At 42.7% G+C, this 26,507-nt stretch overlaps 2 protein-coding genes across 5 annotated transcripts; one reads left to right on the forward strand and one right to left on the reverse strand.

Annotated features, from left to right (window-relative positions):
* Window positions 1–540: 540 nt before the first annotated feature.
* Window positions 541–2,861, reverse strand: ociad2 (OCIA domain containing 2). 2 transcript variants are annotated; one of them, XM_039001951.1, is made up of 7 exons: window positions 2,649–2,861; window positions 2,473–2,557; window positions 1,741–1,794; window positions 1,601–1,648; window positions 1,434–1,477; window positions 1,142–1,295; window positions 541–815 (listed from the first exon to the last, which is right to left on the reverse strand). In XM_039001951.1, exons 1-7 carry the CDS (start codon window positions 2,712–2,714, stop codon window positions 757–759), a joined length of 510 nt encoding a protein of 169 aa, XP_038857879.1. In that variant the 5' UTR covers window positions 2,715–2,861; the 3' UTR covers window positions 541–756. The 2 variants fall into 2 exon arrangements, with proteins under 2 accessions (XP_038857879.1, XP_038857880.1); XM_039001952.1 differs by lacking the exon at window positions 1,434–1,477 and having other exon boundaries at window positions 2,649–2,856.
* Window positions 2,862–4,778: 1,917 nt separating this feature from the next.
* Window positions 4,779–25,010, forward strand: LOC120054920 (DCN1-like protein 4). Of its 3 annotated transcripts, XM_039002658.1 has the most exons (12): window positions 4,779–4,842; window positions 6,665–6,735; window positions 7,145–7,184; window positions 7,271–7,358; window positions 12,445–12,533; window positions 13,516–13,586; window positions 16,212–16,303; window positions 17,768–17,876; window positions 18,443–18,547; window positions 18,652–18,754; window positions 18,855–18,916; window positions 24,443–25,010. In XM_039002658.1, exons 1-11 carry the CDS (start codon window positions 4,824–4,826, stop codon window positions 18,908–18,910), a joined length of 843 nt encoding a protein of 280 aa, XP_038858586.1. In that variant the 5' UTR covers window positions 4,779–4,823; the 3' UTR covers window positions 18,911–18,916; window positions 24,443–25,010. The 3 variants fall into 3 exon arrangements, with proteins under 3 accessions (XP_038858586.1, XP_038858585.1, XP_038858587.1); XM_039002657.1 differs by lacking the exon at window positions 24,443–25,010 and having other exon boundaries at window positions 18,855–21,339; XM_039002659.1 differs by lacking the exons at window positions 4,779–4,842; window positions 6,665–6,735; window positions 7,145–7,184; window positions 7,271–7,358; window positions 24,443–25,010 and adding an exon at window positions 10,594–10,629 and having other exon boundaries at window positions 18,855–21,339.
* The last annotated feature ends 1,497 nt before the right edge of the window (window positions 25,011–26,507 follow it).

Here is a 26,507-nt window from a genome sequence, read left to right on the forward strand (position 1 = left end):
TGTATAAACTCACACATACTGTATCACTATGCGTGGGAATACTTTGGAACTGATTTCCAAAATGTAATTCCCTTGGAGCTGATTTGCTGGTGTTTTTAGTCTTAAGCCCCCAAAAATAATAATGACATTTTTTTTTTTTGCTCCAAAAACTTCAGGGGCCAAATTAAATCACCCACGGGCCGACAGTTGGGGAACCCTGCTTTATACTGTATGCTAGCTTTGTTTGGTTGACTGACTGACTGACTGACTTACAACCACATGCATGCCAAAGTAGAAGTTGGCCCAAGTGATTTTCACTCATAGACTACTTATGACCTTGAGTCTCATGCAAACCACACACCAATACATTAAATAACACGCCCCCAGGGCCTCTGATCGTTCTGTCTCTGCTGGAGTATAAATTGGAGGGGTGTTAACTTTCATAATTAAAAGAATATGGCACAGCCATCTCAGATCTATTCAACAATGCTGCGATGGCTGTCCCTCGGCTGTGACTGCTACATGTTGTCATCCTGAAGACACACAAACCTCAACAACACAAATCATCAAGGTATTTAACTGAGGTAAATACGCAATCTTTATTTTTGGTAGAACTTTTACAAAATCATGACTTCATGTCCATTTGCAATGCATCGCCTGAATTGGACTCCAAGGTTTGTAAAACATACTTGGGGGAGAACAGACAAGGATCTTTAGAATTGAGTACACAAACGTTGGGTGTAGACAGAGTGTGTGTGTTTTAGCTTTGCACACCCTCTATTGGTGCAGCAGGGGCTTGCTGTCGCTTACACTCTTCACACACGTGGTGGCAGTGTCTAAAAGAGGCAGAGGAACCTGTTAACATTAACTCACCAACCGCTTTAGTATAATTTCGGAAACCCATAACTAAAATCTTAAGTGATTACATTAGATGCTATGTTACGTGTATCTGTCCGCGAGAGATTAAGCTTTAGTATCACTCACACCAACATGCAATAAATACAATTCTTATGCTAGTGCCTTAACTTGGACAAAAAAGATAACCCACTGGCATGATAAGGTTTAAGCCACATAGCTGGTATCTATCTCCCTGTTACATAATCCCTTCAGAAAAAAGACTAGCATGGGCAACAGAAGTGACAAATTCCTCAGCTCTACTCACCTGTGTCCTGGGCCAGAACCACGGCCTCCAAATGGGCCGGGTCCAAAACCATATTCTGATTCTGGACCAAAGACGGGCCCAAGTCTCTGGAACTTATTTCTGCAGGTTGGAACATAGGAAGCCTTCCCCACTGCATAACCAAGGACGCCAGCCGCTGAAGGGACAAGATCATTGGTCATAAACATGTTAAAACTCTGTAATACAGGTTAAGTCTAGCTGCCACTTTTGGAATGTCCAAAGAAGCCTATCCCCTTTTTATTAATCAGTGTTTATCTAGCAACTGTGCATTTACCACTGAGTAGGGAGCAGCAACTGAATCCAATAGTCCCATCAGCACTGAGGAAGATGTGTAACTAAGTCACCATATAAACCAGGTTTCCCCAAACATAAGTATTGGAAACACATGATAAAACATGCTGGACAGAACCCTCTACTTCCACTAATGGGCTCACAGCTCACCTGCTAGTTTTGGGAATGGGCCAAGTGTCTTTGATGCACTCCAAACTCCTGTCACAAAATATTATACAGTGCATGTTTGTTAATGATGTTAAACCTGAACCTTGATTTAAACTATGACTAATGTTATGTGAGTGTCTTACCTTTGTAGATGAGCCCCCCAGTGACAGCCATGCTTCCCAGAGAGAGGGGAAGAGCTGAGAGGAACATGAGAACAGAGGTTAGTAGTTGTACCAATTTACGGCGGCCGGATTCAATCAAACCTGCACTACAATAACCCCACACTGAGGACAAATCAACTTGTTCCTGTGGTGCGAAGATATTATTAAAATCAAAGGGAGTCCTGTTTTTCCCCACACCACTTAGTTAGAATGTCCAGTAGTGTGACACGGAAACACTTATTTTCTAACGGAGTGAGTTTGATTTTCAGCGGTATATGTATCATGCCTCTTCACTGAGCTTCCGCTGTAATGGAGCTTATTAACCCCTCTGGTGACCGATGGTCAAAGAACAAAGCATTAAAAAAAGGTTTAAAGTCCTCTCCCGAAGTAACGCTTTGAATACAGGCCCATCATCAATCGCCAAAAGCATACTCAGATGGGGGCAATTTTTTGCTCTGAGACAGGGTTTGGAATGCAGACGGTAGAATTTGAAAACGTGCCATAGCCAGGGAAAGGGGCCTGATTAAAGGGCCACTGACTTATACGACTCCTACTAATGGGTTTGCTGTTTACAAAAGATGCACTACCCACCTAGAAATGGCGAGCAAGCCACAGAGGGTCTAGCATCAATGGAGTTTCTTTGAGAAATAACAAGCTTTTTGCAGTGCATGTGTAATTGCTTGGATTAAAAAGTTCAGCGCCCTTGGTCAATACCTCTATACCAGAAGCTCTCTTCCTTGCACTCCTTCCAGATTTGTCTCACATCGTCTCTGTGGATGTGTCGATCTCCATGTTGACACTGGGACACACCAGACAGGTCAGAGATTAGAGGTCACCCACACCATACAGTTCACTAATCGTGTCCGAGAAATTGTGTGTGCGTGTTTCACCTTCTCCCATGGGGTGGCTCCTTCTGCCTTCACTGTTAGTGTTTTCTCAAGGGTTTCAGAGCTCATGATGTCAAGTGTCTGAAAGAATCTCTTATTTGCTCAAATACTCTGCTCAACTTTTCACTTGGACCTGAATTACCTATGGTCTTCGTTGCTACTCCTTTCACTTTACTCTCGTATTTTCCTCGTCTACAAAGCCTCTCTCACTCCTCCCTTTTTGAGTAAACACTGAAGAGGCCCTGCCCACCAAAAGGCCTGTTGAAAAAGCCTTTAATATAGACATCGGAAAAGCTCTTTCTCTCGCTTGCTCACACACACAAACTCACACACAGGTCAAAGCTGTCCTAATAAAACCTATTTTGTGATTATTTATATGTTATAATGCCATGATGCAATTGAACAGAAACCTCCATTTCATGAAAATCCCTGAGTCATTCAACTCACCTTTGAACATGTTTCTTTACCCTAGCCAGTATAAAACAGCATGATAAATGGATGTTTATGCTCTTGTTCTGCATCTGTGAGGTGGGGTAGATATTTATTAATCTAATCACTCTGTGAAAGAGTCAATATTCTTTAAATATATAAAATAAGAGCAAGTTATGTGGTCTATAGTGTAATTCATCCCCATTCAAATATCTTAAGTTATGTTGCATATACTAGTGCTCTCTATTCTCATCTCATGTAGTTAGTTGTCTAGTTAAGTGTTTCATCAAATCTATTTGTCACATGCGCCAAATACAACAGGTGTAGACCTTACAGTGAAATGCTTACTGACAAGCCCCTAACCAACAATGCAGTTAAAAAATAATAATAAGAAGAAAAAAAAGTAACAAATAAATAAAGAGCAGCAGTAAAATAACAATAGCGAGGCTATATACAGGGGATACCGGTACAGAGTCAATGTGTGGGGGCACCGGTTAGTCGAGGTAATAAAGGTAATATGTACATGTAGGTAGAGTTATTAAATCAAATCAAACTTTATTTGTAACATGCGGCGAATAATTTTACAAATAAATTTAACTTTATTCATTATAATTATGTAATTAGGCTAAATAAGCTTTGTGCATGACAAAATTATTATGCTTGTCAAATGTTGCAGAGGCATGGGGTACCAGAATAACATTTTAAATTTGAGACAAAAAAACTATTAATTCAGGTGGGGAACAATAAATAAAATCACACCCTACAATAAGTTTTCTGTGTAACCAATTGTATTTTAGAACCGACATGTACTGAACAAAAATATAAACGCAACATGTAAAGTGTTGGTTTCATGAGCAGAAATAAAAGATACCAGAAATGTTCCATACGCACAAAAAGTATATTTCTGTTTAACATCCCTGTTAGTGAGCATTTCTCCTTTGCCAGGATAATCCACCTGACAAGTTTGGCCTATCAAAAGGCTGATTAAACAGCATGATCATTACACAGGTGCACCTTGTGCTGGGGACAAAAGACCACTCTAAAATGTGCACACAACACAATGCCACCAATGTCTCAAGTTTTGAGTGAGCGTGCAATTAGCATGTTGACTGCAGGAATGTCCACCAGAGTTGTTGCCAGAGAATTGAATGTTAATTTCTCTACCATAAGCCTCCAACATTGTTTTTAGAGAATTTGGCAGTACATCCAACCAGCTTCACAACTGCAGAACACGTGTAACCACGGCAGCCCAGGATCTCCACATCTGGCTTCTTTACTTGCAGGATAGTCTGAGACCAGCCACCCAGACAGCTTATGAAACTGAGGAGTATTTCTGTCTGTAATAAAGCTCTTTTGTGGGGGAAAACTCATTCAGATTGGCTGGGCCTGGCTCCCCAGTGGGTGGGCCTACTTTATTACAGCCTGGCATGCAATAAACGCTAACCCGGTTCACCCGGGCATTCATAGAATCTTCTCACTGATTATGTAGATCGTTTCCTAGCCAATGAACCACAGCGGTGGGATGGTCTGGTTTGGAACTTTGACCTGTCACGTTCATCCAGAGGAGCTTCTTAATTCTTTGTCTACAGCTGTCCCAAATGACACCAGAGACAGCCTATCATGAAGGATTAGGGGTGCGGCTACTAGGTTCCTCGTCCACCTAAATTATCTGTGGGCATGGTTATGTTGACATGTTCCGCCTACTGGCGGTCCTCGGACTTCACACAGACAGTTGTGTGTTTATAAAAAATGCTCTCTGATGCGGCAAGTAAGTATAGTTGTGGCTTTTGGTGTATTTTACGCGCAGTAGGATAGGCTCCACGTATTGATAACCGAGTCTGTTGCATATGTCTACTTTTAGATTTGAATGGTTCTATGAACTGTTAATCGAGTGATTGAATAAATGTATGTACCGACTATCTGACTATTGCCTTTCCCAGTGTTGTCTTGGGGCGCAACAAAGGGAGAATTCTGTGTACTGTCATTGCTGGAGGCATTTACATTTTGTTGGAAATTGTTAGTTACGGTAACATTGCCAAGACTGCTATTCTGTTCATTACATCTGCTTAATGTGTCATTATTGTCGACCATTTTATACTGATATTGTGTCGCTTTTTTACGGGTGGGAGTGCAGTTGCATAGTAAGTAACACTTGGAAAACAATGTTGTGTAAGACTAAATAGGTCAGTTTTCCAAGCAAATGCGGAAAACTGTTCTCCCCCGGAAAATTTGAGGATAAATTGTGACGCAGTTCTGTATTTCTATGCCTACTGCAATAGCTCTCTCCGACTGCGCATCATCTACATCAACTGTTACAAGAGAACGATAATATATTTGTATGGACTATTCCATAGGATGTAACGTATTTTTGTAACAATATAACATGCATTCATCAGTTGGGGTGAGTAGAGGGTTGTTGAATGAAATTAATTTCTGAGGTCTGGGAATTGTAGTCTAATTCCACTCTCCATTTCTCCGGATATAAGAACCTTAATCCAGGAAATGGACTACAACATCCATGTCTCCATCTACTCTCTAGATACTTTGTAAACTCTGCAAATTGTGCGTCTGTACCTATTTTAGGTAGGCTATATTAATCTAGTGTTTGATGTGGTTCGACACATGTATAACTGGATTCAGTCTCCTGCTTGTGTGAGCGTTTTCATAAAACTAAGTTGACACTTAGTGAACGTAGATGAGGTTAAAGAAAAAAAAATATATATATATATATTTATTGGATAAGCGTATGTCCGCGTAGTGTTTAATCAAAATCGACAACCAGATTTTGTCTGGCATTCTTTGAACCCTTTTATACGATAAATACATATATTGAATACCATCCACATGTTGGTATTCGGCAGGTAGCCTAGTGGTTAGAGCGTTGAGCCAGTAACCGAGATTTTGCGAGATCGAATCCCCGAGCTGACAAGGTAAAAATATGTCGTTCTGCCCCTGAACAAGGCAGTTAACACACTGTTCCTAGGCCGGCATTGTAAATAAGAATTTGTTCTTAACTGACTTGCCTAGTTAAATAAAAAAAGATCAGCCCGGCTTATGATCTGTAGGCCACTGAATACTATTGCCTTTTATCTAGCAGGAGCCTATTGCATTATAGTTCTTCATCATACCACCTTCTTGTTGGTATACTGTGAGAGAAGACTGCTAATATCAGCATAAAAATGCTTTAAAAAAATAGTCATACCCATCCTGATGAAATGCCTTGATTGTGTGCTGGTACGTCACTATTTAGTTATCCCAGCTGTTGCAAATGATGAAGATGGTGAATAAGATGGTTGTACATGCATGCGTTCTCATTCCTATTGGCTGAATGCAAGAGGTGACTCTGGCTATGACAGAGGGAGCATGATGTAGGCAGGCTGTGGGTAGCAGATGGTGAGCTCTCCCTTCTCTGTGCCTTGGGAAACCTAGTGAATTGACATGTTATGCAGCACGTCATTAAGATGAGGTTGTTTCTGTGTGAGCAGCATATTTTTGTTTCATATACTGTTACAAGTACTGTTGCATATGTGTTCCATATGTAGTGTTACAATTTCGGCACATTGCTGACTTTATTTTTTTTCCCCCTATAGATTTTCAGCTGCACACCCATTTGTCTACACTGGCCGGCATTCACAAAATCTACCACACCCTGCACAGGCTGGTAACAGCTTTTTGCCCTCATATCATTGTGTCATATGAGTACCAGTCACCTGTTCCAACTGTTATTTCCAGTTGGACTTACTCTGGCACGATGCAATGGATTTGATCATGGACATTTCCCCTTATCTACAAATGAATCCAAGTTATTAATTAGTTATAGATTCATTTTGAATTCCTGGATGGACCCTTAAAGGGTGTGATTCATCCTCTCGGCTCTCCTCCCTCTCTCGCAGTCTGAACTAACAACTGCATCTTTAAAGGTTACAAGCTTGAGGAAATGAGAGAGCAAGCTTCCTGTCCCTACACACCCTCCCTCCCCTTGCTCAATGCATGCTAATGTCAGTGCTGCAGTGTGTGTTTGTTTGTGTATTTTGGTGGTAGTTGCCTAATACATTTATCCCTCCCCTCAGAACCTGACGGAGGACGTTGGACATAACGGTCACTCCACAGGTACCGACCCTGCCTGCACCTAATGCAGACCCATGTGACACTTATATATCACTCTCTCTATATCACTCATAATGTGTTTCTCTCAGCCTGCTGCTCCAGAGCCATGCCTCCTAGGAAAAAGAGGAGACCCACTGCTGGAGATGACCTGTCAGCTAAGAAGAGTCGCCAGGACAGGTACTACCAACGTATGCATCAGTTAGCTAAGTAACTAGACTGTATAGGAGAGGAGTTATATCCAACAGTCTTATTCAGTTTCACTGTTCACTAATCTCTCATGCACAAACATTTTATCGTAACATCTGTGAAAAGAATGTTGGATTTGATGACTAACGAGCAAAGGTTATGTGTGCAGGTTTTTGTAACTGGTTATTTGAACAAATCACGGTTTAGCGGGTGTGCACTTTCCAAATTGGGAGGGGTAGGGTACATTTAACCCATAGCCTTGCCTGAAACTTGCAGAGAGAGGGGTGTTGGAGTTATGGCCCTGCTTCCGCTCCTCGTTTTAGTAGATTTTCTCCTACATCTCCCCCCCAGAACCTAATGACGCACAAATGTTTTTTCTGGGTTTCAGAGATTACCTGTTCCCTGAAAATGTATCCATGAATAATGACTTGGGTTGCACATTTTGGGGAATATTCAGAGGTGGAAACTTTCCATGGGAATTAATGGAAATGTATGCAAATTAATATTAATGCCATTTAAATGTAGATATTTTTTGCATTGTATATATTTACCATATCATATGGAGACAGAAACAAACCTTTAAACTTATCATAACTAGACACTTGCAAATTAAATCCTTCCAATATAAATGTAATAAAAACAATTTAGTTATGAAATTAACTTTTATTAAATGAGTTGACTCTTCACATGGGATGATTTCACTGAACAACAAAAGGGAATATTGAATGATCCCCAATGATCCATCACATCTCCCAAAAACATTTTCAACATACATCTGTAAAATGACAGTCTAGAAACTAAAGCTTTGGTTGTCTTCCTCTCAGGCTTCCATGTCTTCTCCCTGGACCTTCTCAATGTCCCCCTCTTGAACATCAGACTCTGAGGCCTCATCTTCACTGTCACTTTCCAACCTTGTTGAGGATGGCTCGTTGTCAGGCTCAAAAAGCCTCAAATTTGCCCAGATGGCCACCTATTTTTCAACCCTTGTATTGGTCAGCCTATTGCATGCTTTGGTGTGTGTTCCCAAACAAGGACCAGTTGCCCTCTGAGGCGGCTGATGTTGGTGGGATTTGGAGGGTGAGGGAGGCAACGGGGGAAAGAGCCTCAGATCCACAAAATCCCTTCCACCAGGTGGCTGATGTGATACAGTTGAAGTCGGAAGTTTACATACACTTAGGTTGGAGTCATTAAAACTCATTTTTCAACCACTCCACAAAATTCTTGTTAACAAACTATAGTTTTGGTAAGTCGGTAAGGACATCTACTTTGTGTATGACAAGTCATTTTTCCAACAATTGTTTACAGACAGATTATTTCACTTATAATTCACTGTATCACAATTCCAGTGGGTCAGAAGTTTACATACATTAAGTTGACTGTGCCTTTAAACAGCTTGGGAAAATCCAGAAAATGATGTCATGACTTTAGAAGCTTCTGCTAATTGACATCATTTGAGTCAATTCGAGGTGTACCTGTGGATGTATTTCAAAAGAAATCAGCCAAGACCTCAGAAAAAAAATTGTATACCTCCACAATTCTGGTTCATCCTTGGGAGCAATTTCCAAATGACTGAAGGTACCATGTTCATCTGTACAAACAATAGTATGCAAGCATAAACACCATGGGACCGCGCAGCCATCATACCGCTCAGGAAGGAGATGCGTTCTGTCTCCTAGAGATGAACGTACTTTGGTGCGAAAAGTGCAAATCAATCCCAGAACAACAGCAAAGGACCTTGTGAAGATGCTGGAGGAAACGGGTACTAAAGCATCTATATCCACAGTAAAACAAGTCCTAAATCGACATAACCTGAAAAACTGCTCGGCAAGGAAAAAGACCGCCATTAAAAAAAAAAGCCAGACAACTGCACATGGGGACAAAGATCATACTTTTTGGCGAAATGTCTTCTGGTCTGATGAAACAAAAATAGAACTGTTTGGCCATAATGACCATCGTTATGTTTGAAGGAAAAAGGGGGAGGCTTGCAAGCCAAAGAACACCATCCCAATCATGAAGCACGCGGGTGGCAGCATCATGTTGTGGGGGTGCTTTGCTGCAGGAGGGACTGGTGCACTTCACAAAATAGATGGCATCATGAGGTAGAAAAATGATGTGGATATATTGAAGCAACATCTCAAGACATCAGTCAGGAAGTTAAAGCTTGGTCGCAAATGGGTCTTCCAAATGGACAATGACCCCAAGCATACTTCCAAAGTTGTGGCAAAATGGTTAAGGACAACAAAGTCAAGGTATTGGAGTGGCCATCACAAAGCCCTGACCTCAATCCTATAGAAAATGTGTGGGCAGAAGTGAAAAAGCGTGTGCGAGCAAGGAGGCCTACAAACCTGACTCGGTTACACCAGCTCTGTCCGGAGGAATTAGCCAAAATTCACCCAACTTATTGTGGGACGCTTGTGGAAGGCTACCTGTAACGTTTGACTGAAGTTAAACAATTTAAAGACAATACACTCAATTAGTATTTGGTAGCATGTAAACTTCTGACCCACTGGGAATGTGATGAAAGAAATAAAAGCTGAATTAAATCGTTCTCCTTACTATTATTCTGACATTTCACAATACTAAAATAAAGTTGTGATCCTAACAGACCGAAGACGGGGAATGTTTGAGGATATAATGTCAGGAATTATGAGAAACTATGTTTTTAAATGTATTTGGCTAAGGTGTATGTAAACTTCCAACTTCAACTGTATGTTGGCACGACTGCCAAATTGCATCTCCATCCCAAAGCCCTTGCTTGGAAGTGTACTTCGCCAGACTGCCAAGAACCTTGCCCTCATCCAGGCCAAGGTGGCGAGACACGGTAGGATGATACCATAGGTCTTGTTGATCTCTGCACCAGACAGGATACTCTTGCTAGCATACTTTGGGTCCAGCATGTACGCTGCGGTGTGTATGGGCATCAGGCATAAGTCTTCACGCTTTTTGATGCATTTCAGAATTGCAGTTTCCTCTGCTTGGAGTAACAGTGAAGTGGGCAGGGCAGTACGGATTTATTCTCTTACATCTGCAAGCGGAGTCTGAACATCAGACAGGATGGTATTGTCTCCCTCTCCGTGCAGTGGGTACTGCTATAGCTTTCAGGAGTTTCAGGCTGCTTACCACTCTCTCCCAAAATACATAATCCAGGAGGATCCTCTTGATGGGGCTGTCCATATCGGCAGACTGTGATATGGCCATTTCTTGGAGAGACTCCTTCCCCTCCAGGAGATTGTCAAACATGATAACAACACCACCCCAACAGGTATTGCTGGGCAGCTTCAATATGGTGCTCTTATTCTTCTCACTTTGCTTGGTGAGGTAGATTGCTGCTATAACTTGATGACCCTTCACATACCTAACCATTTCCTTGGCTCTCTTGTAGAGTGTATCCATTGTTTTCAGTGCCATGACATCCTTGAGGAGCATATTCAATGCATGAGCAGCACAACCAATGGGTGTGATGTGAGGGTAGGACTCCTCTACTTTAGACCAATTAGCCTTCATGTTTGCAGCATTGTCTGTCACCAGTGCAAATACCTTCTGTGGTCCAAGGTCATTGACTGCCTTCAGCTCAATTGCAATGTAGAGACTGGTGTGTCTGTTGTCCCTTGTGTCTGTGCCCTTGTAGAATACTGGTTGAGGGGTGGAGATTATGTAGTTAATTATTCCTTACCCACGAACATTCGACCACCCATCAGAGATGATTGCAATACAGTCTGCCTTCGCTATGATTTTTCTTGACCTTCACTTGAATTCTGCATCCAGCAATGAGTTGATAAAGCATGTCCGGTTGGAGGGGTGTATGCTGGGCGAAGGACATTCTGAAATCTCTTCCAATACACATTGCCTGTGAGCATCAGAGGTGAACCAGTTGCATACACAGCTTGAGCAAGACATTTATCAGCATTTCTGACTACATTCCTCTATTGAGTCAAAAAAACTTCTGATTCCAGGAGGACCATGAGCTTTTGCTATCGATAAGGTGTCTGATTCATCATTTTCACCTCGACTAGAAGTAGAGGGACTTTTGCCAGAGGCTGCTTGTTGTGAGCGCTGAGGGAACTTTATGCACTTGGCGAGATGATTCTGCATCTTTGTTGCATCCTTCACATATGATTTGACACAGTATTTGCAAATGTACACAGCTTTTCATTCTGCATTAGCTGCAGTGAAATGTCTCCACACATCAGATAGTGCCTGTGGCATTTTCCTGTAAAGATTATGAAAAATGAGTAAAAAAAACAACTAATACAATTCCATGTACATGCAAATAGTTAAGCAGTTAGATTAAACAACTCATTTGTAAGAATTTTAAAAAAAATGAAACGTATGGAAACAGGTGAATTAACACTCCTCAGTTAGCAGGCTCAAGCAAGCTAAAACTCAAATGGTAGCAAAAACTAAGTAGCAGAAATTGTTAACAAATTAGAAATGATTTAAACACTTTGCTGTTGGCTACTATTTACTAGTTAACAAAAAGTCATATAAAATATATTCACCTCACACAGTATTGTAATCAAAACTTACCAGAAAGCATGTAGTCCTTGGCTCAGACAGTGTAGTAGTGTGGGCTCAATAACATCTCATTAGTGTGCAAGATCTTGAGAATCAGCTGTACATGTGATGTATGTGATCAGCTGTCCATTGAATTGGGGATAGTTTAATATATATAAAATATGCCGCAAGATGTAGAATTGCCTTGTATCCCACAAAAAAGGTTCACTGTAATAAGCACTTTTTTTGAAGAATTCCCGGGCTTAACTTCCCATAGAAAATTTCCAAAACTTTTCCGGAAAGTTTCCGACCCTTTGCAACCCTAATGATAAGTGATTTGTCTCCCCAATGAGTTTGCATATGTCATTGCCAACTCAGAAATTCAAAAGAGCAGCAAGAGGACTTTTCATCGCGTAGCTCATCCAGTAGGGATTAACCTTTATTACATCGTAGTGTGTAATATGCTCCCAGACGGTAGGATTTTAAGTCGCACAATGTATTCCCAGCACCCGCAGTAATGTGTGAACTATGCTGTGTGCACTTGTTCCGTAGGTTGTCTGAAATGTTCTTTTTCGTAATGCAGTGTTTTTAGAAAACATGAGGCACCACAAATCCGAGAGGAGGATACCTTCTCCAGTAAAAGATGTCTGGAGTGGTTCTACGAATACGCAGGTGAGACACACAAGAATTGTAGAAAAAATAATATTCCATTTCCTCTATCAGTTTGTATAAAACACAGACCATAACGGTGTAAATACCTTCTGTTACCCTTAGATTGGGCTTTTCATGTCAAAGTTGAATTGTTGTATGAGAAGGCTGTGACTAGGGCATCATTGATTGTTTCATAAAGGGTGCCTCTTGCTTGCTGAAATTTCTGTAGATTAAGGTTTTGTATGTCCCTTGCAGGTGGGATAGCGTCAGAGAATTATGTTGGTACAGTACCAGTCAAAAGTTTGGACACCTACTCATTACAAGGTTTTTCTTTATTTTTTTACTATTTTCTACATTGTAGAATAATAGTGAAGACATCAACTATGGAATCATGTAGTAACCAAAAAAGTGTTATATATTTTAGATTATTCAAATAGCCACCGTTTGCCTTGATGGCACCTAGAACTTTTCCAACATTCTTGAAAGAGTTCCCATAAGGGCTATTTGACCAAGAAGGAGAGTGATGCTGCATCAGTTGACCTGGCCTCCACAATCACCCGACCTCAACCCACTTGAAATGGTTTGGGATGAGTTGGACCGCAAAGTGAAGGAAAAGCAGCCAACAAGTGCTCAGCATATGTGGGAACTCTTTCAAGACTGTTGGAAAAGCGTTCCAGGTGAAGCTGGTTGAGAGAATGCCAAGAGTATGCAAAGCTACAATGTATTCTGCAATGTAGTAAATATAAAGAAAAACCTTTGCATGTGTAGGTGTGTCCAAACTTTGGATGGCTACTGTATGTATGCATTGTGATTGTCATTTTTGCTGTGATGTTAGAATTGTATGACATAAAAATGAAGATATCACAAAAACTATGATTGGTTATAATAGTGAATGATTTGACCTCCTGATTATGACATCACACCATGTAAATAGAGTAGAGTGTCTGGTTGTGATGTCATACAGTATGTATAATGGCTCACTGTGTGTGTGTATCTTTGATAGTCTGTGACGATGTTGTGGGGCCAGAGGGAATGGAGAAGTTCTGTGAAGACATTGGAGTGGAACCCGAAAATGTAAGGATGGCTATTCATGTCTATGTAGATGAGTGACATTTATAATCCATCTACATGTGCATGCAAATCATAAATAAAATGTTATTTGTCAAATGCTCTGAATACAACAGGTGTAGACTTTACTGTGAAATGCTTACTTACGAGCCCTTTCACAACAATGCAGAGTTAAAAAGTAAGAACAATTTGCGAAATGGAAACACAGTAATATAACTGAGGCTTTATTCAAGGGGTGCTGGTACCGAGTCAATGTGCAGGGGTAGGAGGTAGCTGAGGTAATAGGGACTAGGCAATCAGGATTTATAATAAACGGTATCAGCAGTGTGTGTCTGTGGTGTCAATATGTGTGTGTGTGTGTGTGTATGGCAGCCCAGAAATGACTTCTTTTTTTTTTTTTTTACTGTATGCAAGAATTTGCTATGTGGTGTTTTAGGAATTCAGGATTCTCTGTGTTGGTCTTGCCAACCCCAATTGTCACACCTCTGAGAAGTAGCGGTTACACCAATCAGATATCAGACCTACATGGAGGTTAACTTTACACTAATGCTATTGGTCAACAACTCAGGTATTAGATCCAAACATGATCTAAGTTTAAGTAAAGCTTTTATTCTTCCAAGAGTGCCAACTCCCGGTATCTCCTATCGTCTACTTAACATCACTTTGCATGGCCCATAACATTAAAACAAAGGCATGAAAACAACACACACACACACACATTCTTGAATCTAATCATCACAACTCTTCTCTAAATTAACCAGGGGCACCTGTGTCGCTCCTCTTTGAACTATCTGCTGTCTGACGAACAGAATAAGTTTCTCTGTAGCAATAAATCTATAGTACTTACAGTACAATAAAACATGTCAAAATTCTTAGCTCTTTATAAACTCTTGAAACAATCAAAATATGACAATTTAATTCGCACAGTAATATTAATTTAGTCAATTCAAGTATTGTCAGTCTTCATCTCTCCTGGCTTCAGTAACCCTAGGACTGTCTCTTCATTGAGATTTCCACATAAGGTGTTTTTAATCCCGGATAGCCCACAGATGGTCTGCCATCCAAACAATGTAGTCCTCATGTTGTGCTCCCACATCAGCCATCACTAGTCGTGAGTATCTTCTTCCACGGCGTGTGTGTGGGTAGAGTCCAGTGAGTGTGCATAGAGCCAATGCAACAAAAAAGGGAGTTAATGCAAATAGTCCAGGTAGCCATTTGATGAACTGTTCAGCAGTCTTATTTTTTACCAGGTAAGTTGACTGAGAACACATTCTCATTTACAGCAACAACCAGGGGGGAGGAGAGAGGGATGAACCAATTGTAAGCTGGGGATGATTAGGTAGCCATGATGGTTTGAGGGCCAGATTAGGAATTTAGCCAGGACACCAGGGTTAACACCCCTACTCTTACAATAAGTGCCATGGGATCTTTAATGACCTCAGAGTCAGGACACCTGTTTAACATCCCATCCGAAAGACAGCACCCTACACAGGGCAGTGTCCCCAATCACTGCCCTGGGGCATTTTTTAGACCAGAGGAAAGAGTGCCTCCTGCTGGCCCCCCAACACCACTTCCAGCAGCATCTGGTCTCCCATCCAGGGACTGACCAGGACCAACCCTGCTTAGCTTCAGAAGAAAGCCAGCAGTGGTATGCAGGGTGATATGCTGATGGCCTTTGACTTGGGGGTAGAAGCTGTTCAGGGTCCTGTTGGTTCCAGACTTTGTGCATCGGTACCGCTTGCCGTGCGGTAGCAGAGAGTACAGTCTATGACTTGGGTGGCTGAAGTCTTTGACAAAATCAAATCAAATGTTATTAGTCACATGCGCCGAATACAACAGACCTTAGAGTGAAATGCTTACTTACGAGCCCCTAATCAACAGTGCAGTTTAAAAAAAATACGGATAAGAATAAGAGATAAAAGTAACAAGCCGTTAAAGAGCAGCAGTAAAAAAATAACAATATATACAGGGGGGTGCCGGTACAGAGTCAATGTGCGGGGGCACCGGTTAGTTGAGGTAGTATGTACATGTAGGTGAAGTTAATTAAAGTGACTATGCATAGATGACAACCGAGAGTGGCAGTGGTGTAGAGAGAGAGGGAGGGGGGGGAATGTGAATAGTCTGGGTAGCCATTTGACTAGATGTTCAGGAGTCTTATGGCTTGGGGGTAGAAGCTGTTTAGAAGCCTCTTGGACCTAGACTTGGCGCTCCGGTACTGCTTGCCGTGTGGTAGCAGAGAGAACAGTCTATGACTAGGGTGGCTGGAGTCTTTGACCATTTTTAGGGCCTTCCTCTGACACCGCCTGGTATAGAGGTCCTGGATGGCAGGAAGCTTGGCCCCAGTGATGTACTGGGCCAATCGCACTACCCTCTGTAGTGCCTTGCGGTCTGAGGCCGAGCAGTTGCCATACCAGGCAGTGATGGAACCAGTCAGGATGCTCTTGATGGTGCAGCTGTAGAACCTTTTGAGGACCCATGCCAAATCTTTTCAGTCTCCTGTGTTTTAGTTAATTTTCCCCATTTTATTGAAAGATGGCACAAAGATTCAAATTATTAATTGGAAAGTAAATTTTTGAAATATCAAGCATTTCCGTTTATAATAATATGTGAGTGTATGGTGTTTGTGAACAGGTGGTGATGCTGGTTCTGGCCTGGAAGTTAGATGCCCAGAGTATGGGCTACTTCACCCTACAGGAGTGGTTGAGTGGCATGGGCTCCCTGCAGTAAGTCTGCTCTCAATTTGGGTGTTTTTATTATACAGTTGAAGTCAGAAGTTTACATACAATTAGGTTGGAGTCATTAAAACTCATTTTTCAACCACTCCACAAATTTCTTGTTAACAAACTAGAGTTTTGGCAAGTTGGTTAGGACATCTACTTTGCAAGTAATTTTTCCAACAATTGTTTACAGACAGATTATTTCACTTATAATTCACTGTATCACAATTCCAGTGGGTCAGAAGTTTACATGCACTAAGTTGACTGTGCCTTTAAACAGCTTGGAAAATTCCAGAAAATGATGTAATGGCTTTAGAAGCTTCTGATAAGCTAATTGACATAATTTGAGTCAATTGGAGGTGTACCTGTGGATGTATTTCAAGGCCTACCTTCAAACTCAGTGCCTCTTTGTTTGACATCATGGGAAAATCTAAAGAAATCTGTAGACCTCCACAAGTCTGGTTCATCCTTGGGAGAAATTTCCAAACGCCTGAAGGTACCACGTTCATCTGTACAAACAATAGTTTGCAAGTATAAACACCATGTGACCACGCAGCTGTCATACCGCTCAGGAAGGAGACGCGTTCTGTCTCCTAGAGATTAACGTACTTTGGTGCGAAAAGTGCAAATCAATCCCAGAACAACAGCAAAGGACCTTGTGAAGATGCAGGAGGAAATGGGTACAAAAGTATCTATATCCACAGTAAAACAAGTCCTATATCGACATAACCTGAAAGGCCGCTCAGCAAGGAAGAAGCCACTGCTCCAAAACCGCCATAAAAAAGCCAGACTAAAAGAAATGTCCTCTTGTCTAATGAAACAAAAATAGAACTGTTTGGCCATAATGACCATCGTTATGTTTGGAGGAAAAAGGGGGAGGCTTGCAACCCGAAGGATACCAAGCACGGGGGTGGCAGCCTCATGTTGTGGGGGTGCTTTGCTGCAGGAGGGATTGTGCACTTCACAAAATAGATGGCATCATGAGATAGGAAAATTTGTGGAAGACTACCCAAAATGTTTGACCCAAGTTAAACAATTTAAAGGCAATGCTACCAAATACTAATTGAGTGTATGTACATTTCTGACCCACTGGGAATGTGATGAAAGAAATGAAAGCTGAAATAAATCATTCTCTCTACTATTATTCTGACATTTCACATTCTTAAAATAAAATGGTGATCCTAACTGACTTAAGACAGGGAATTTTTACTAGGATTAAATGTCAGGAATTGTGAAAAACTGAGTGTAAATATATTTGGCTAAGGTGTTTATGAACTTCCGACTTCAACTGTATGTTCTGTGCGTGTCTGTCCATATAGTTTATTTCCATTTCTAGCTGTGCAGTGTACAAAATGGTGCTGACCCCAGACTAGGGTTATAGTCTGCCCATATAGTCTACTTTATAGTTAACTGTCTGTTTTATTGTCTACACTCTAGTCTGTCTCTAACATGTCTCTCTGGCGTTGTCAGGTGCGACTCCACAGAGAGGCTGAGGAACTCCCTGGACTACCTGAGGTCTGTCCTAAACAACACCACCAACTTTAAGCTCATTTACAGATACGCCTTCGACTTTGCTCGGGTGAGTGAGGCAAAACCTGATCTGCGGTATTCTCACTAGATTTCCTCTGACTGGGATATTCATTCACCTTGGATATTTATTTGTTGATATTTAGATTCAACACACGACAGATGATACATTAAACTTTATTACCATTTATAGAAATAAACACAAAATATCAGTGACGTCAGGTATGAAAATATTGCTGTGCTGTCAGCTCTCAGCTTTGTATTCATAAGTTGAGTGTCAAGATTATTTTCTTGTTTGTCTTGCATGGCTGAAGTGCTTGTCAAGAGTACTGATGGGCTATTTACATAGTCTGGCTTTAAGTAATTGTAAGGCATGTTCCCCTGAAAGCAATTAATTGAGCTTTACAGTGAATAGAAATATAGTGCTTGAAGTGAGATCAATACCATTTAATAAACAAAGCACATGGGATTTGGTTTTGTGTCCTCATGAATTACACAGAATCATTGACCGTTACTAGTAGGCTTAGTGTATTACTTAATCACTTACAGTTAAATATTTAAATTGAGTCGTATTTGACCCGGGACCTTAGCGATGTCTGTATATTTTTGATTGTACAGGAAAAGGACCAGAGGAGTTTAGACCTGAACACCGCCAAGTGCATGTTGGGGCTTCTCCTGGGAAAGACTTGGTCACTGTTTCCTGTGTTCAATCAGTTTTTAGAGGTATGGAGTCTAACCTGTGTAACATTCAACTTAATAAAGTGAGGGAACTGTGTGTGAATGTAGTGTTCTTTGTATTGACTGCCTGTCTATGCTCATTTATTTAGCAATCCAAGTATAAGGTCATCAACAAAGACCAGTGGTGCAACGTTTTAGAGTTCAGCAGGACAATCAACCTGGACCTCAGTAACTATGATGAGGATGGAGCCTGTGAGTATCCACACGCACACTGACACTAATACACTCATTCTCATAGTGGTACAGCTGATCAATTCCCTAATGTTATCATTCTTTTCTCTAATTTTGTCAGGGCCAGTTTTGTTGGATGAGTTTGTGGAATGGTACAAAGAAAGAGAGATGTCATAGCATCAGGTACACTGCAACAAATGTCAACAAAATAACATAATACAACGACGACGGCTATGAGAAAACAAACTATACAAAATGGAGAGGTGCGTGTCAGCGATGACAGGTGGTGCTTCCAGGTAATGATTGCAGGGGGGTGTAAGGTCCAAAACTGGGTGTAAGCTGCCCTGGCGAGATTGGGATGTAGATTACTTATGGTCACTATGGAGACACCAACTATCTCCGGGTAATGTTCCCTACCCATGTTGCATTGTGGTTAAGCACATGGCAGCCCCTGTGGCGTTGCACCCCCTCACTGTGTGCTGTGTGATAGGATAACTGTTCTCATGAGTGGCTGACGTGGGCTAAATGGTTTTGTGTGAGAGAAAAATCCACTCTTCAACCCCTCGCTCCCGTAAGGAGGAATAAAACAAATGAAATCCCTCCCTTTTGAACAGTCGGTCTTAGTCTTAAATCAAGGTCATTTTGACCTGGGCACATTTGAATATTGTATATCTGTGCTTTGAACTTGATCTGTGCTTGTCTCTTTATATCCTACAGAACCCATCGTTTCTATCAGTTTTGTCCTATATTTGGGTTGAATTTGAATTCTTAAAGAAGTACATTGTGTCAGGCTGAGTGTTACAGTAGTTGTTCTTTTAGCCATGGTCCCTAAAGCTGTTAGAGGTGGATGATGACACCTCCACAGTTTACTATAACAAAGTAATTTGAGCCCCCAGTGGTTTTCATCCCCATGCTCACTATGATACCACCAGCCTGTGCTAAAGTATTTTAGCCCCCTGTGAAGGCTTCAGTTGACCTCATACCACAACTAACCAATCAGCAGTGCTGCCTATTAACTCTTATTACAGTGCAGTGGTCAGTTGTTAGTGGACTGGCCAGCATTCATGGTTTATGTGACCAATCTGTTTCTAAGCTGTAGGTTTGTAAGAGTTTTATTTTTTTCTCAACATTTTTTATGGAGGTTGCTTTACTTGCTCAACACACACACACACACACACACACACACACACACACACACACACACACCCGCACACACACACACACACACACAGTGGTCAGGGATTAAATCAGGATGAAATTAGACTTTTGGGCTTATCATTCAAGAGGTCTCAAAACCATGGACATTGAAGGGTTAGAATTAGACCCCTGTGACGATGCTATGCTTTTGCTAATGTTCTTGTAACACATGTATAAACTTTTGTCTCTGGCTGTGATGTGACGCTCAATTGTCATGAGTGAAACGTTGCATGCACGCTCTCCGTCAGAGCCGTCTGTGAATGGATGAGATTTTTGAAAACTTGTTTTGTTTTTTTGTACAGGAATTTGTGCTTCATTTGATATCCTCCATGTTGTCTTAACGCTTTATGAAAACCATGATTGTGTATATTCAGAGCTGAAACACACATGTAACCTCATTTGAGGAAGAGGACTTCCCTCCTGCATTTGCCAACCCCTCCCCCCTATCACACACAGTAAAAACGACAAAGAACCCCACTGTCAGTCTCTCAAACAAATGGACATGAACTGAAATTAACATGAGACTGCATGTGTTGTAAGAATGGTGTCAATCATTGATTGGTCAAACCCAGTGGCATCTTATCCACAACTAAAGCATGTACAGTAAATGGATCAATTTATGAATTAGTAAGGTCACATGAGATCTCCACCTATCAGTGATCCATGATGCTTTGGCTGTCCTGTCCAGTCATCAGTATATTTGTCTATATTAGGTTTTTGGAGATGGAGCTAGTGGCTGGACTGCACACTAATAAGTCTAATTCAGATGGTGTTCTACATTGGTAACGCAGGAGGTTGCACAACCCTGTCCTGACTGTATATGTATGTACAGTATGTATGTGTCTGTTTTCACTGTAACCTACAGTATCTCTATATTAACTTACTGTTGTCATTCATTTTTGCTTTGCCATCTTCCTTTACAGAAAGATTCAAATGTGGTTTGTGATGAGATGTTCGTTCTGTGTTTTTAAATTGCACAGGATCAAGTTTGATTCTGTTACTGTAGGCCTAATGTATTTTTACTATTGCATTACCACAGTAATTACCACGTCATGTGTGCATCTTATTGTCCAGGTACCCATAGATCAACTGATATAAAAACATCACAAACACAATATGGGCGACTTTCATTACAGGTTTATTTATGATGCATCGGCCTCCACATAATGTGGAGGCAGTGTCATGAAGAGATTATTTTGTAGCAAAATAGAGGGGAGTAGGGTACTGAGTGAGTAAAGGTGGATATGAATCTGGGAAATTGGGTTTTAATGGTCCCACCTTTTATTTGCGTCAGTCTGAAATCATTCAGTCACTTAAACAGCTGTTTTCATTAAGACAAACATGTCTGGTGTTACACTCATTTACAACAATGTAATTAAAATAAACAACTTACGTTTTAACAACTTTCATTGCTGCATTTACTTCTCAGGTGATTTCTTTAATCAGTACAAACAATTACAGTTGTAGCTCTCAAGCTTCACTGCCCTCTTTGTGTGTTTCAAAATGGAGGGTGGAGTTGGAGTAGGTCGTATTGAGGTCACCAGAGGTAGAGACCTCACTACACCGGGTGGTCATAATGATTTCTGAGGTAACGCTCTGATATGGACGAGATATGCCGAATGGTTTAGCAACCACTAACCCCATATAGCTCCTGTCTCCCTGTGTCATGGAGTTACAGCCAAATCCATCCATGGCTCTCATCTGTTGTTCCCTACTCCTCCATCCAGACCCTGCTGCCCCCTCTCCCTCTGGGGATGGTGGAGGTGTTGCTGGGGCATCAGGTAGAGCCAGGGGGGGCTGGATGTCTACAGCTAAGCGCTTCCTGTGTAGGGGAATTTGGAGTGAATACTCTCCTCTAGGCCTCGCCTCATCTGTGGGGGTGGAGAAAAAGCGTGATGTTTTGTACAATGACAGTTGGGGAGAGGGACTGATTTCTTCAGTAGGGTTACTGTAGTCTGCTCCGGTACTCCTCCCCACCTCGTCTGTGCTGCTGTCTGAGGTATCAAAGTTGATATTGAGTGCTCTTATTTGGGAGAAAGAAACATTCATGTCTGTAGAACTTTCCTCTGTGTCCCTTCGTGTTCTCTCTGACAGCGCCTTCACCTTACCAAGCCTTGGCTGATCCCACCTGTCCTCTGCTCCGGTCTTCCTCTCCACCTCATCTGTGGTACTGGCTGAGTTGTTAAAGCTGATATTGAGTGTTCTCCTTGGGGAAAAATAATCTGTGATGTCTTTAGCTGGTTTCATTGTGTGTTCTGGAGTCTCATCTTCACTCTCACAGCTGGAAGAGGATGATTTGGCAGGTGGAGCTTCCTGAGGGGGCTGAATATTCTGAAGTCCAGGGATGTAGATTTTAACTGGTGGCTCCTCAGCTCTGACCCTGTCTGAGGAGGTGGTGGAAAGGAGTGATGTTTTGGGCAAAGACATTTGGGGACGAAGCTTGCTGTCTTCATCAAAGTCTCCACCCTTTGTTCTGGTGAGACTCTCGTACCTTGTCACAGACTCATGTTGATATTGAGAACTCTCGCTGGAGAAGCCAATATTTAGATCTTTCCTCGGAGAGAAAGATACTTTAGTTGATGTGTCTCCAGATCTGAGAGAGTAATCCCTATATGTGACATCAGGGATCTTAGCTTTCTCTTTTCTTTTTCGATTCATTGTAGTCTCATCCTCGCTCCCGGTGCTAGAAGAGGATGAACCAGAGGGTGGGGGCGTTCTTGGGGCCGCAGGTGGAGCTTCCTGAGGGGGATGGCTATCCAGACGTCTCCCAAGTGGGGGGACATAGAAGAGTTGAGTTGGAGACTCCTCAGCCATCTGAGAGTCTGAAGAGGTGGAGAAAGGGAGGGATGTTTTTGGCAAAGACAGTTGTGGAAGGGGCTTGGTGTATTTCTTAAAGCCTTCATCTTTTGTGCTGATGGCAGTCTGGGAGGTGAGACCCAGGCCAGACCACCTTGACTCAGGCTCTGGATGATAAGAGCTGTCCTTGGCGACGCCGATACTGAGAGCTCTCCTTGGGGCAAAAGAGACATCAATGCCTGCAAGACTGAAATATGAATCTGGGATCTTCGCTTTATCCTCTTCTGTTTTTTGATTAATTGTAGTCTCATCCTTACTCTCACTGCTAGAAGAGGGTGAACCTGGGGCAGCAGGTGGAGCTTCCTGAGGGGGCTGAATATCCAGACGCTTACTGAGTCTGAGGTCTCCAACCCTTGTCCCGTCTGAGGCCAATGACTGTTGGGGAAGGGGTTCCTTTGTGCTGATGGCACTATGGGTGGTTAGAGCCAAGCCAGTCGACCTTGTCTCAGGCTCTGGTTGATATTTAAAACCTTCCTTGGAGAAGCCAATATTGAGAGCTTTCCTTGGCACCAAAGAGACAGTGTCTCCAAGACTGAGAGATGGATCCCTGTACATGACATCTGGAACTTGAGCTGAATCCTCATCGTGCTCCTCGTTCACTGTGTACTTTGTGGGTTCATCCCCATGATCACTGGACCAATCAAAGCACTCCTGTGTTTTCAGAGCACTCTGAACTTCCTGTATCAGTTCACCCACATTCTGGACAATCATCTTCTCCTTCACTACCTCCGTCTCTGGGTTCACAGTGTACATTGTAGGTTCATTCCCACTGTAACTTAGGTTCAGCTCCAGCAGCTTATTATTCTCCCTCTGGTCTTTCACCAGTGGTTCTTCATTCCGAGCTTGTTCATACTCCTTTCTCAACTGATCGTCAAAAGCAGAACCCGAGAGATCTTGACTGCTGGACTGTGCCGATGCACCTCGGATGGAATCAGGGAACTCAAAGCTCTCTCCACTGTCATTCCACAGCTCAGGCTCCATGGGGTTTGGATCTGCCTTGATTGGTTTCCAATCCGTAAAGGGCTCAGCTGTAAATCCAGGGATCTCACCCACGCTGCCGATCTTGATCTGTGGCACATCAACTTGTTTAACCATAGGGAAATCTAAACTCTGCTCAAAGGAGTCATCTTCCTTCTGGAGGGATTGATGCTCCCAGGGATTGTTCTGGGTCTTGCACTTCTCCTCCAATCTTTGAGCCAAATAGTTTTTGGGCCAGTCCATATCCTGATCCCTATCCGGCCTCTCCTGATCAGAGTGTGAAGACACGGACGAGCTTCGATATCCCTGCAACTGTTCTGGGTCAGGGATGGGTTCAAACTCCATGCCATGGTGGGTATGGACTGGATGAGCACCCACTTGTGGTTCACTCAGAGAGACATCAGAGAGTTCTCCACTATGGATGTCTGTCTCTGGGCTGTCCTGTTGGGAGCTGCCTGAGCCCTGTGCGCTGGGCTTCTCGTCAGGTGGGTGATGGACCTCAAGGGAGGGGTGTGAGATATTCTTTGCATAAACATTCTCATATGTTGCATCATATTCCCCAGCGAGGTTGTCCTGTCTGCCATTGGACACAGTATTATAGTATGGAATGCTACTCTGATCCCTTATTTCTGAAGGATGTCCTCTGAATGTCACTCTACTCTCCCTGTGTGTTCCTAGTTCCTCCCGAGCCTCCTCATCTGAATTGGTGTCATCGTCGTAGGGGCCCTGCCCAGCGGAGGAGACCGACTGGGCTGGGGAGGAGCTTTGCTTGGTACGGTTACAGCACCTCCTCCAGAGAGGGTCCAGGAGAGGTCTGGCAAGAGCACCAAGTATAAATGCTAACAGGAAGGTGATGAATACAGACAGGCAGACAGCCAGGACCAGGTCAGACTGTGTTCTCTGAGAAGCCCTGTGGAGATCTAGAGAGTTCAGGTCTGTCCCCTGACCCTCCCTCTGGAGGCTGCCTACCTCTGTGTTTATCAGCTTCCTCTCCCAGTGTAAACTCCTGGTGCCTCTGCTTTTCCTCTGTGTCTTATGGACATGGATGTTAAATACAGATATATACTGCTCTTCTGGCCCAGACATGCACACGTACAGCCCTGCGTCTTCCTCTGTGATGTCACTGATCAGCAGGCCCGTCTGACTTCCAGAAACTTGTCCATTAGTCGTCCACCATGTTGAATCTAGAACAAATACATCAACAGTGTATTACTGTCATAAAGCCAAGCATGATTTAAAAAATGTAATCATTAAAGCTGCTACTTTATTCACATCACATTTGTATGATTGATCTGAAATGTAAGTTGTTACAAACAAATTTAATATTGGTGTAATGCAACAAGTGAAAGGCAGCAGTTTCCTGTCTGGGTGTGTTACCTTGCTGTGGAGGGCCGCAGGGCAGCAGGATCTCTGTCCCCTCAGTCACTGTCACATCCTGGTGGAGCCCCTCCCTGTTCTCAGCTGTAGAGCAGGTGAGGTCACTGTCCTCCAGGTGTAGCAGGTCTCTACCTGTGTGGGTGGAGGGGGAGGAACACACCACCCCCCTCCAGATCTGCTGTTGGGCCCTTTGCCTATTGTAGGCCATCCACCTCCTCACGCTCCGCAGGCTGCAGTCACACCTCCACCTGTTACCACTCACCTCCACCAGAACATTCAGGTTACGCAGTGACAGGTAGGCGGATGGAGGGATTCTGGTCAACAGGTTGAAGCTCAGATCCATGACCTTTTGAAGGATGTCATTATGAAAATTATAGGAATGTCAGAAATCTGTTATAGTACTGAGCTCAGGTGAGGTTTGGGTCAGGTGGTAACCGGATAACATGTTGTGATGCAGTAGTTACTATTAATGATTTGTAGTTACCCTGAGCTCCGGGAGGTCCCTGAGGGCATGTGGGTGGAGGTGGGAGATGTGGTTGTGCTGCAGGCGAAGCTCTCTCAGATGGGGGCACCTGCAAAGATCTCCAGGTTGCAGGCCAGAGATCCTGTTGTGGGAGAGCTGCAGCACCTGCAGGAACTCACTGCCTCCCAGGCCTAGTGGAAAGCACACCAACATAGTCCTCACATTAGTGGCATAATGTCACAGATGACTAGGATGGCACCTGTTTGTCCTCAGTAATGCACAGAGGATGGTAATCATGAGGTGGTTGACTATATGATCACAGAAGTCCCCTTCTCACCTTTGTACTGTTCTGTATGTGGGCAGTAAGCTGACATGACATTCCTCCCATAGCTTTATGAGCAGGAGACCACCCTGAGATGAATGAATACCTGCCCTTACATGTCCCTGCCTACCTGTCTGGGAAGCCACACCAACACCTGCTCCCTATACCTGACATCACTGAACTAGGAGGCACTGATAGCGTTTGTTTACACCCACTATAGGGTTTACTCTAATGTTCATACTGTAGTGTCTACTTCCCTGGGCCATTGTGGTGACATCTCAGTGTACAGTACTACGGTGTGGTGGTAACAAAGACGCAGAGGCATTATTACTACAAGACATTGGGGACACTGAGTTATTGACAATCAAATGGTTTTGTACTTGGAACAGATTTGTTTTAAATTAATTGTATGCTAAACATTATGTCCTGGCTAGAGTATAAACAAATGACTAGGGTTGGGTAGCCTAGTGATTAAGACCATTTAGCCAGTAACCGAAAGGTGGCTGGTTCAAATCCTGCGATGACTAGGTGAAAAGCCTGCCTATGTGCCATTGAGCAAGGCACTTAACCCTAATTGCTCC

This window comes from Salvelinus namaycush, chromosome 10 (genome assembly GCF_016432855.1).
Source record: "Salvelinus namaycush isolate Seneca chromosome 10, SaNama_1.0, whole genome shotgun sequence".
In the NCBI taxonomy this organism is placed as follows: domain Eukaryota; kingdom Metazoa; phylum Chordata; class Actinopteri; order Salmoniformes; family Salmonidae; genus Salvelinus; species Salvelinus namaycush.

Bases quoted from the DNA above. Each gene is read 5' to 3' on its own strand.
- ociad2 (XM_039001951.1), bottom strand. From the start codon at position 2,714: ATGAGCTCTGAAACCCTTGAGAAAACACTAACAGTGAAGGCAGAAGGA. The intron at 1,649-1,740 runs GTAAGACACTCA...ATTTTGTGACAG, and splicing joins TGGGGGGCTCATCTACAAAG to GAGTTTGGAGTGCATCAAAG. The intron at 1,478-1,600 runs GTGAGCTGTGAG...CATCTTCCTCAG, and splicing joins CCCATTCCCAAAACTAGCAG to TGCTGATGGGACTATTGGAT.
- LOC120054920 (XM_039002658.1), top strand. The intron at 16,304-17,767 runs GTAAGTCTGCTC...TGGCGTTGTCAG, and splicing joins AGTGGCATGGGCTCCCTGCA to GTGCGACTCCACAGAGAGGC. The intron at 17,877-18,442 runs GTGAGTGAGGCA...TTGATTGTACAG, and splicing joins ACGCCTTCGACTTTGCTCGG to GAAAAGGACCAGAGGAGTTT.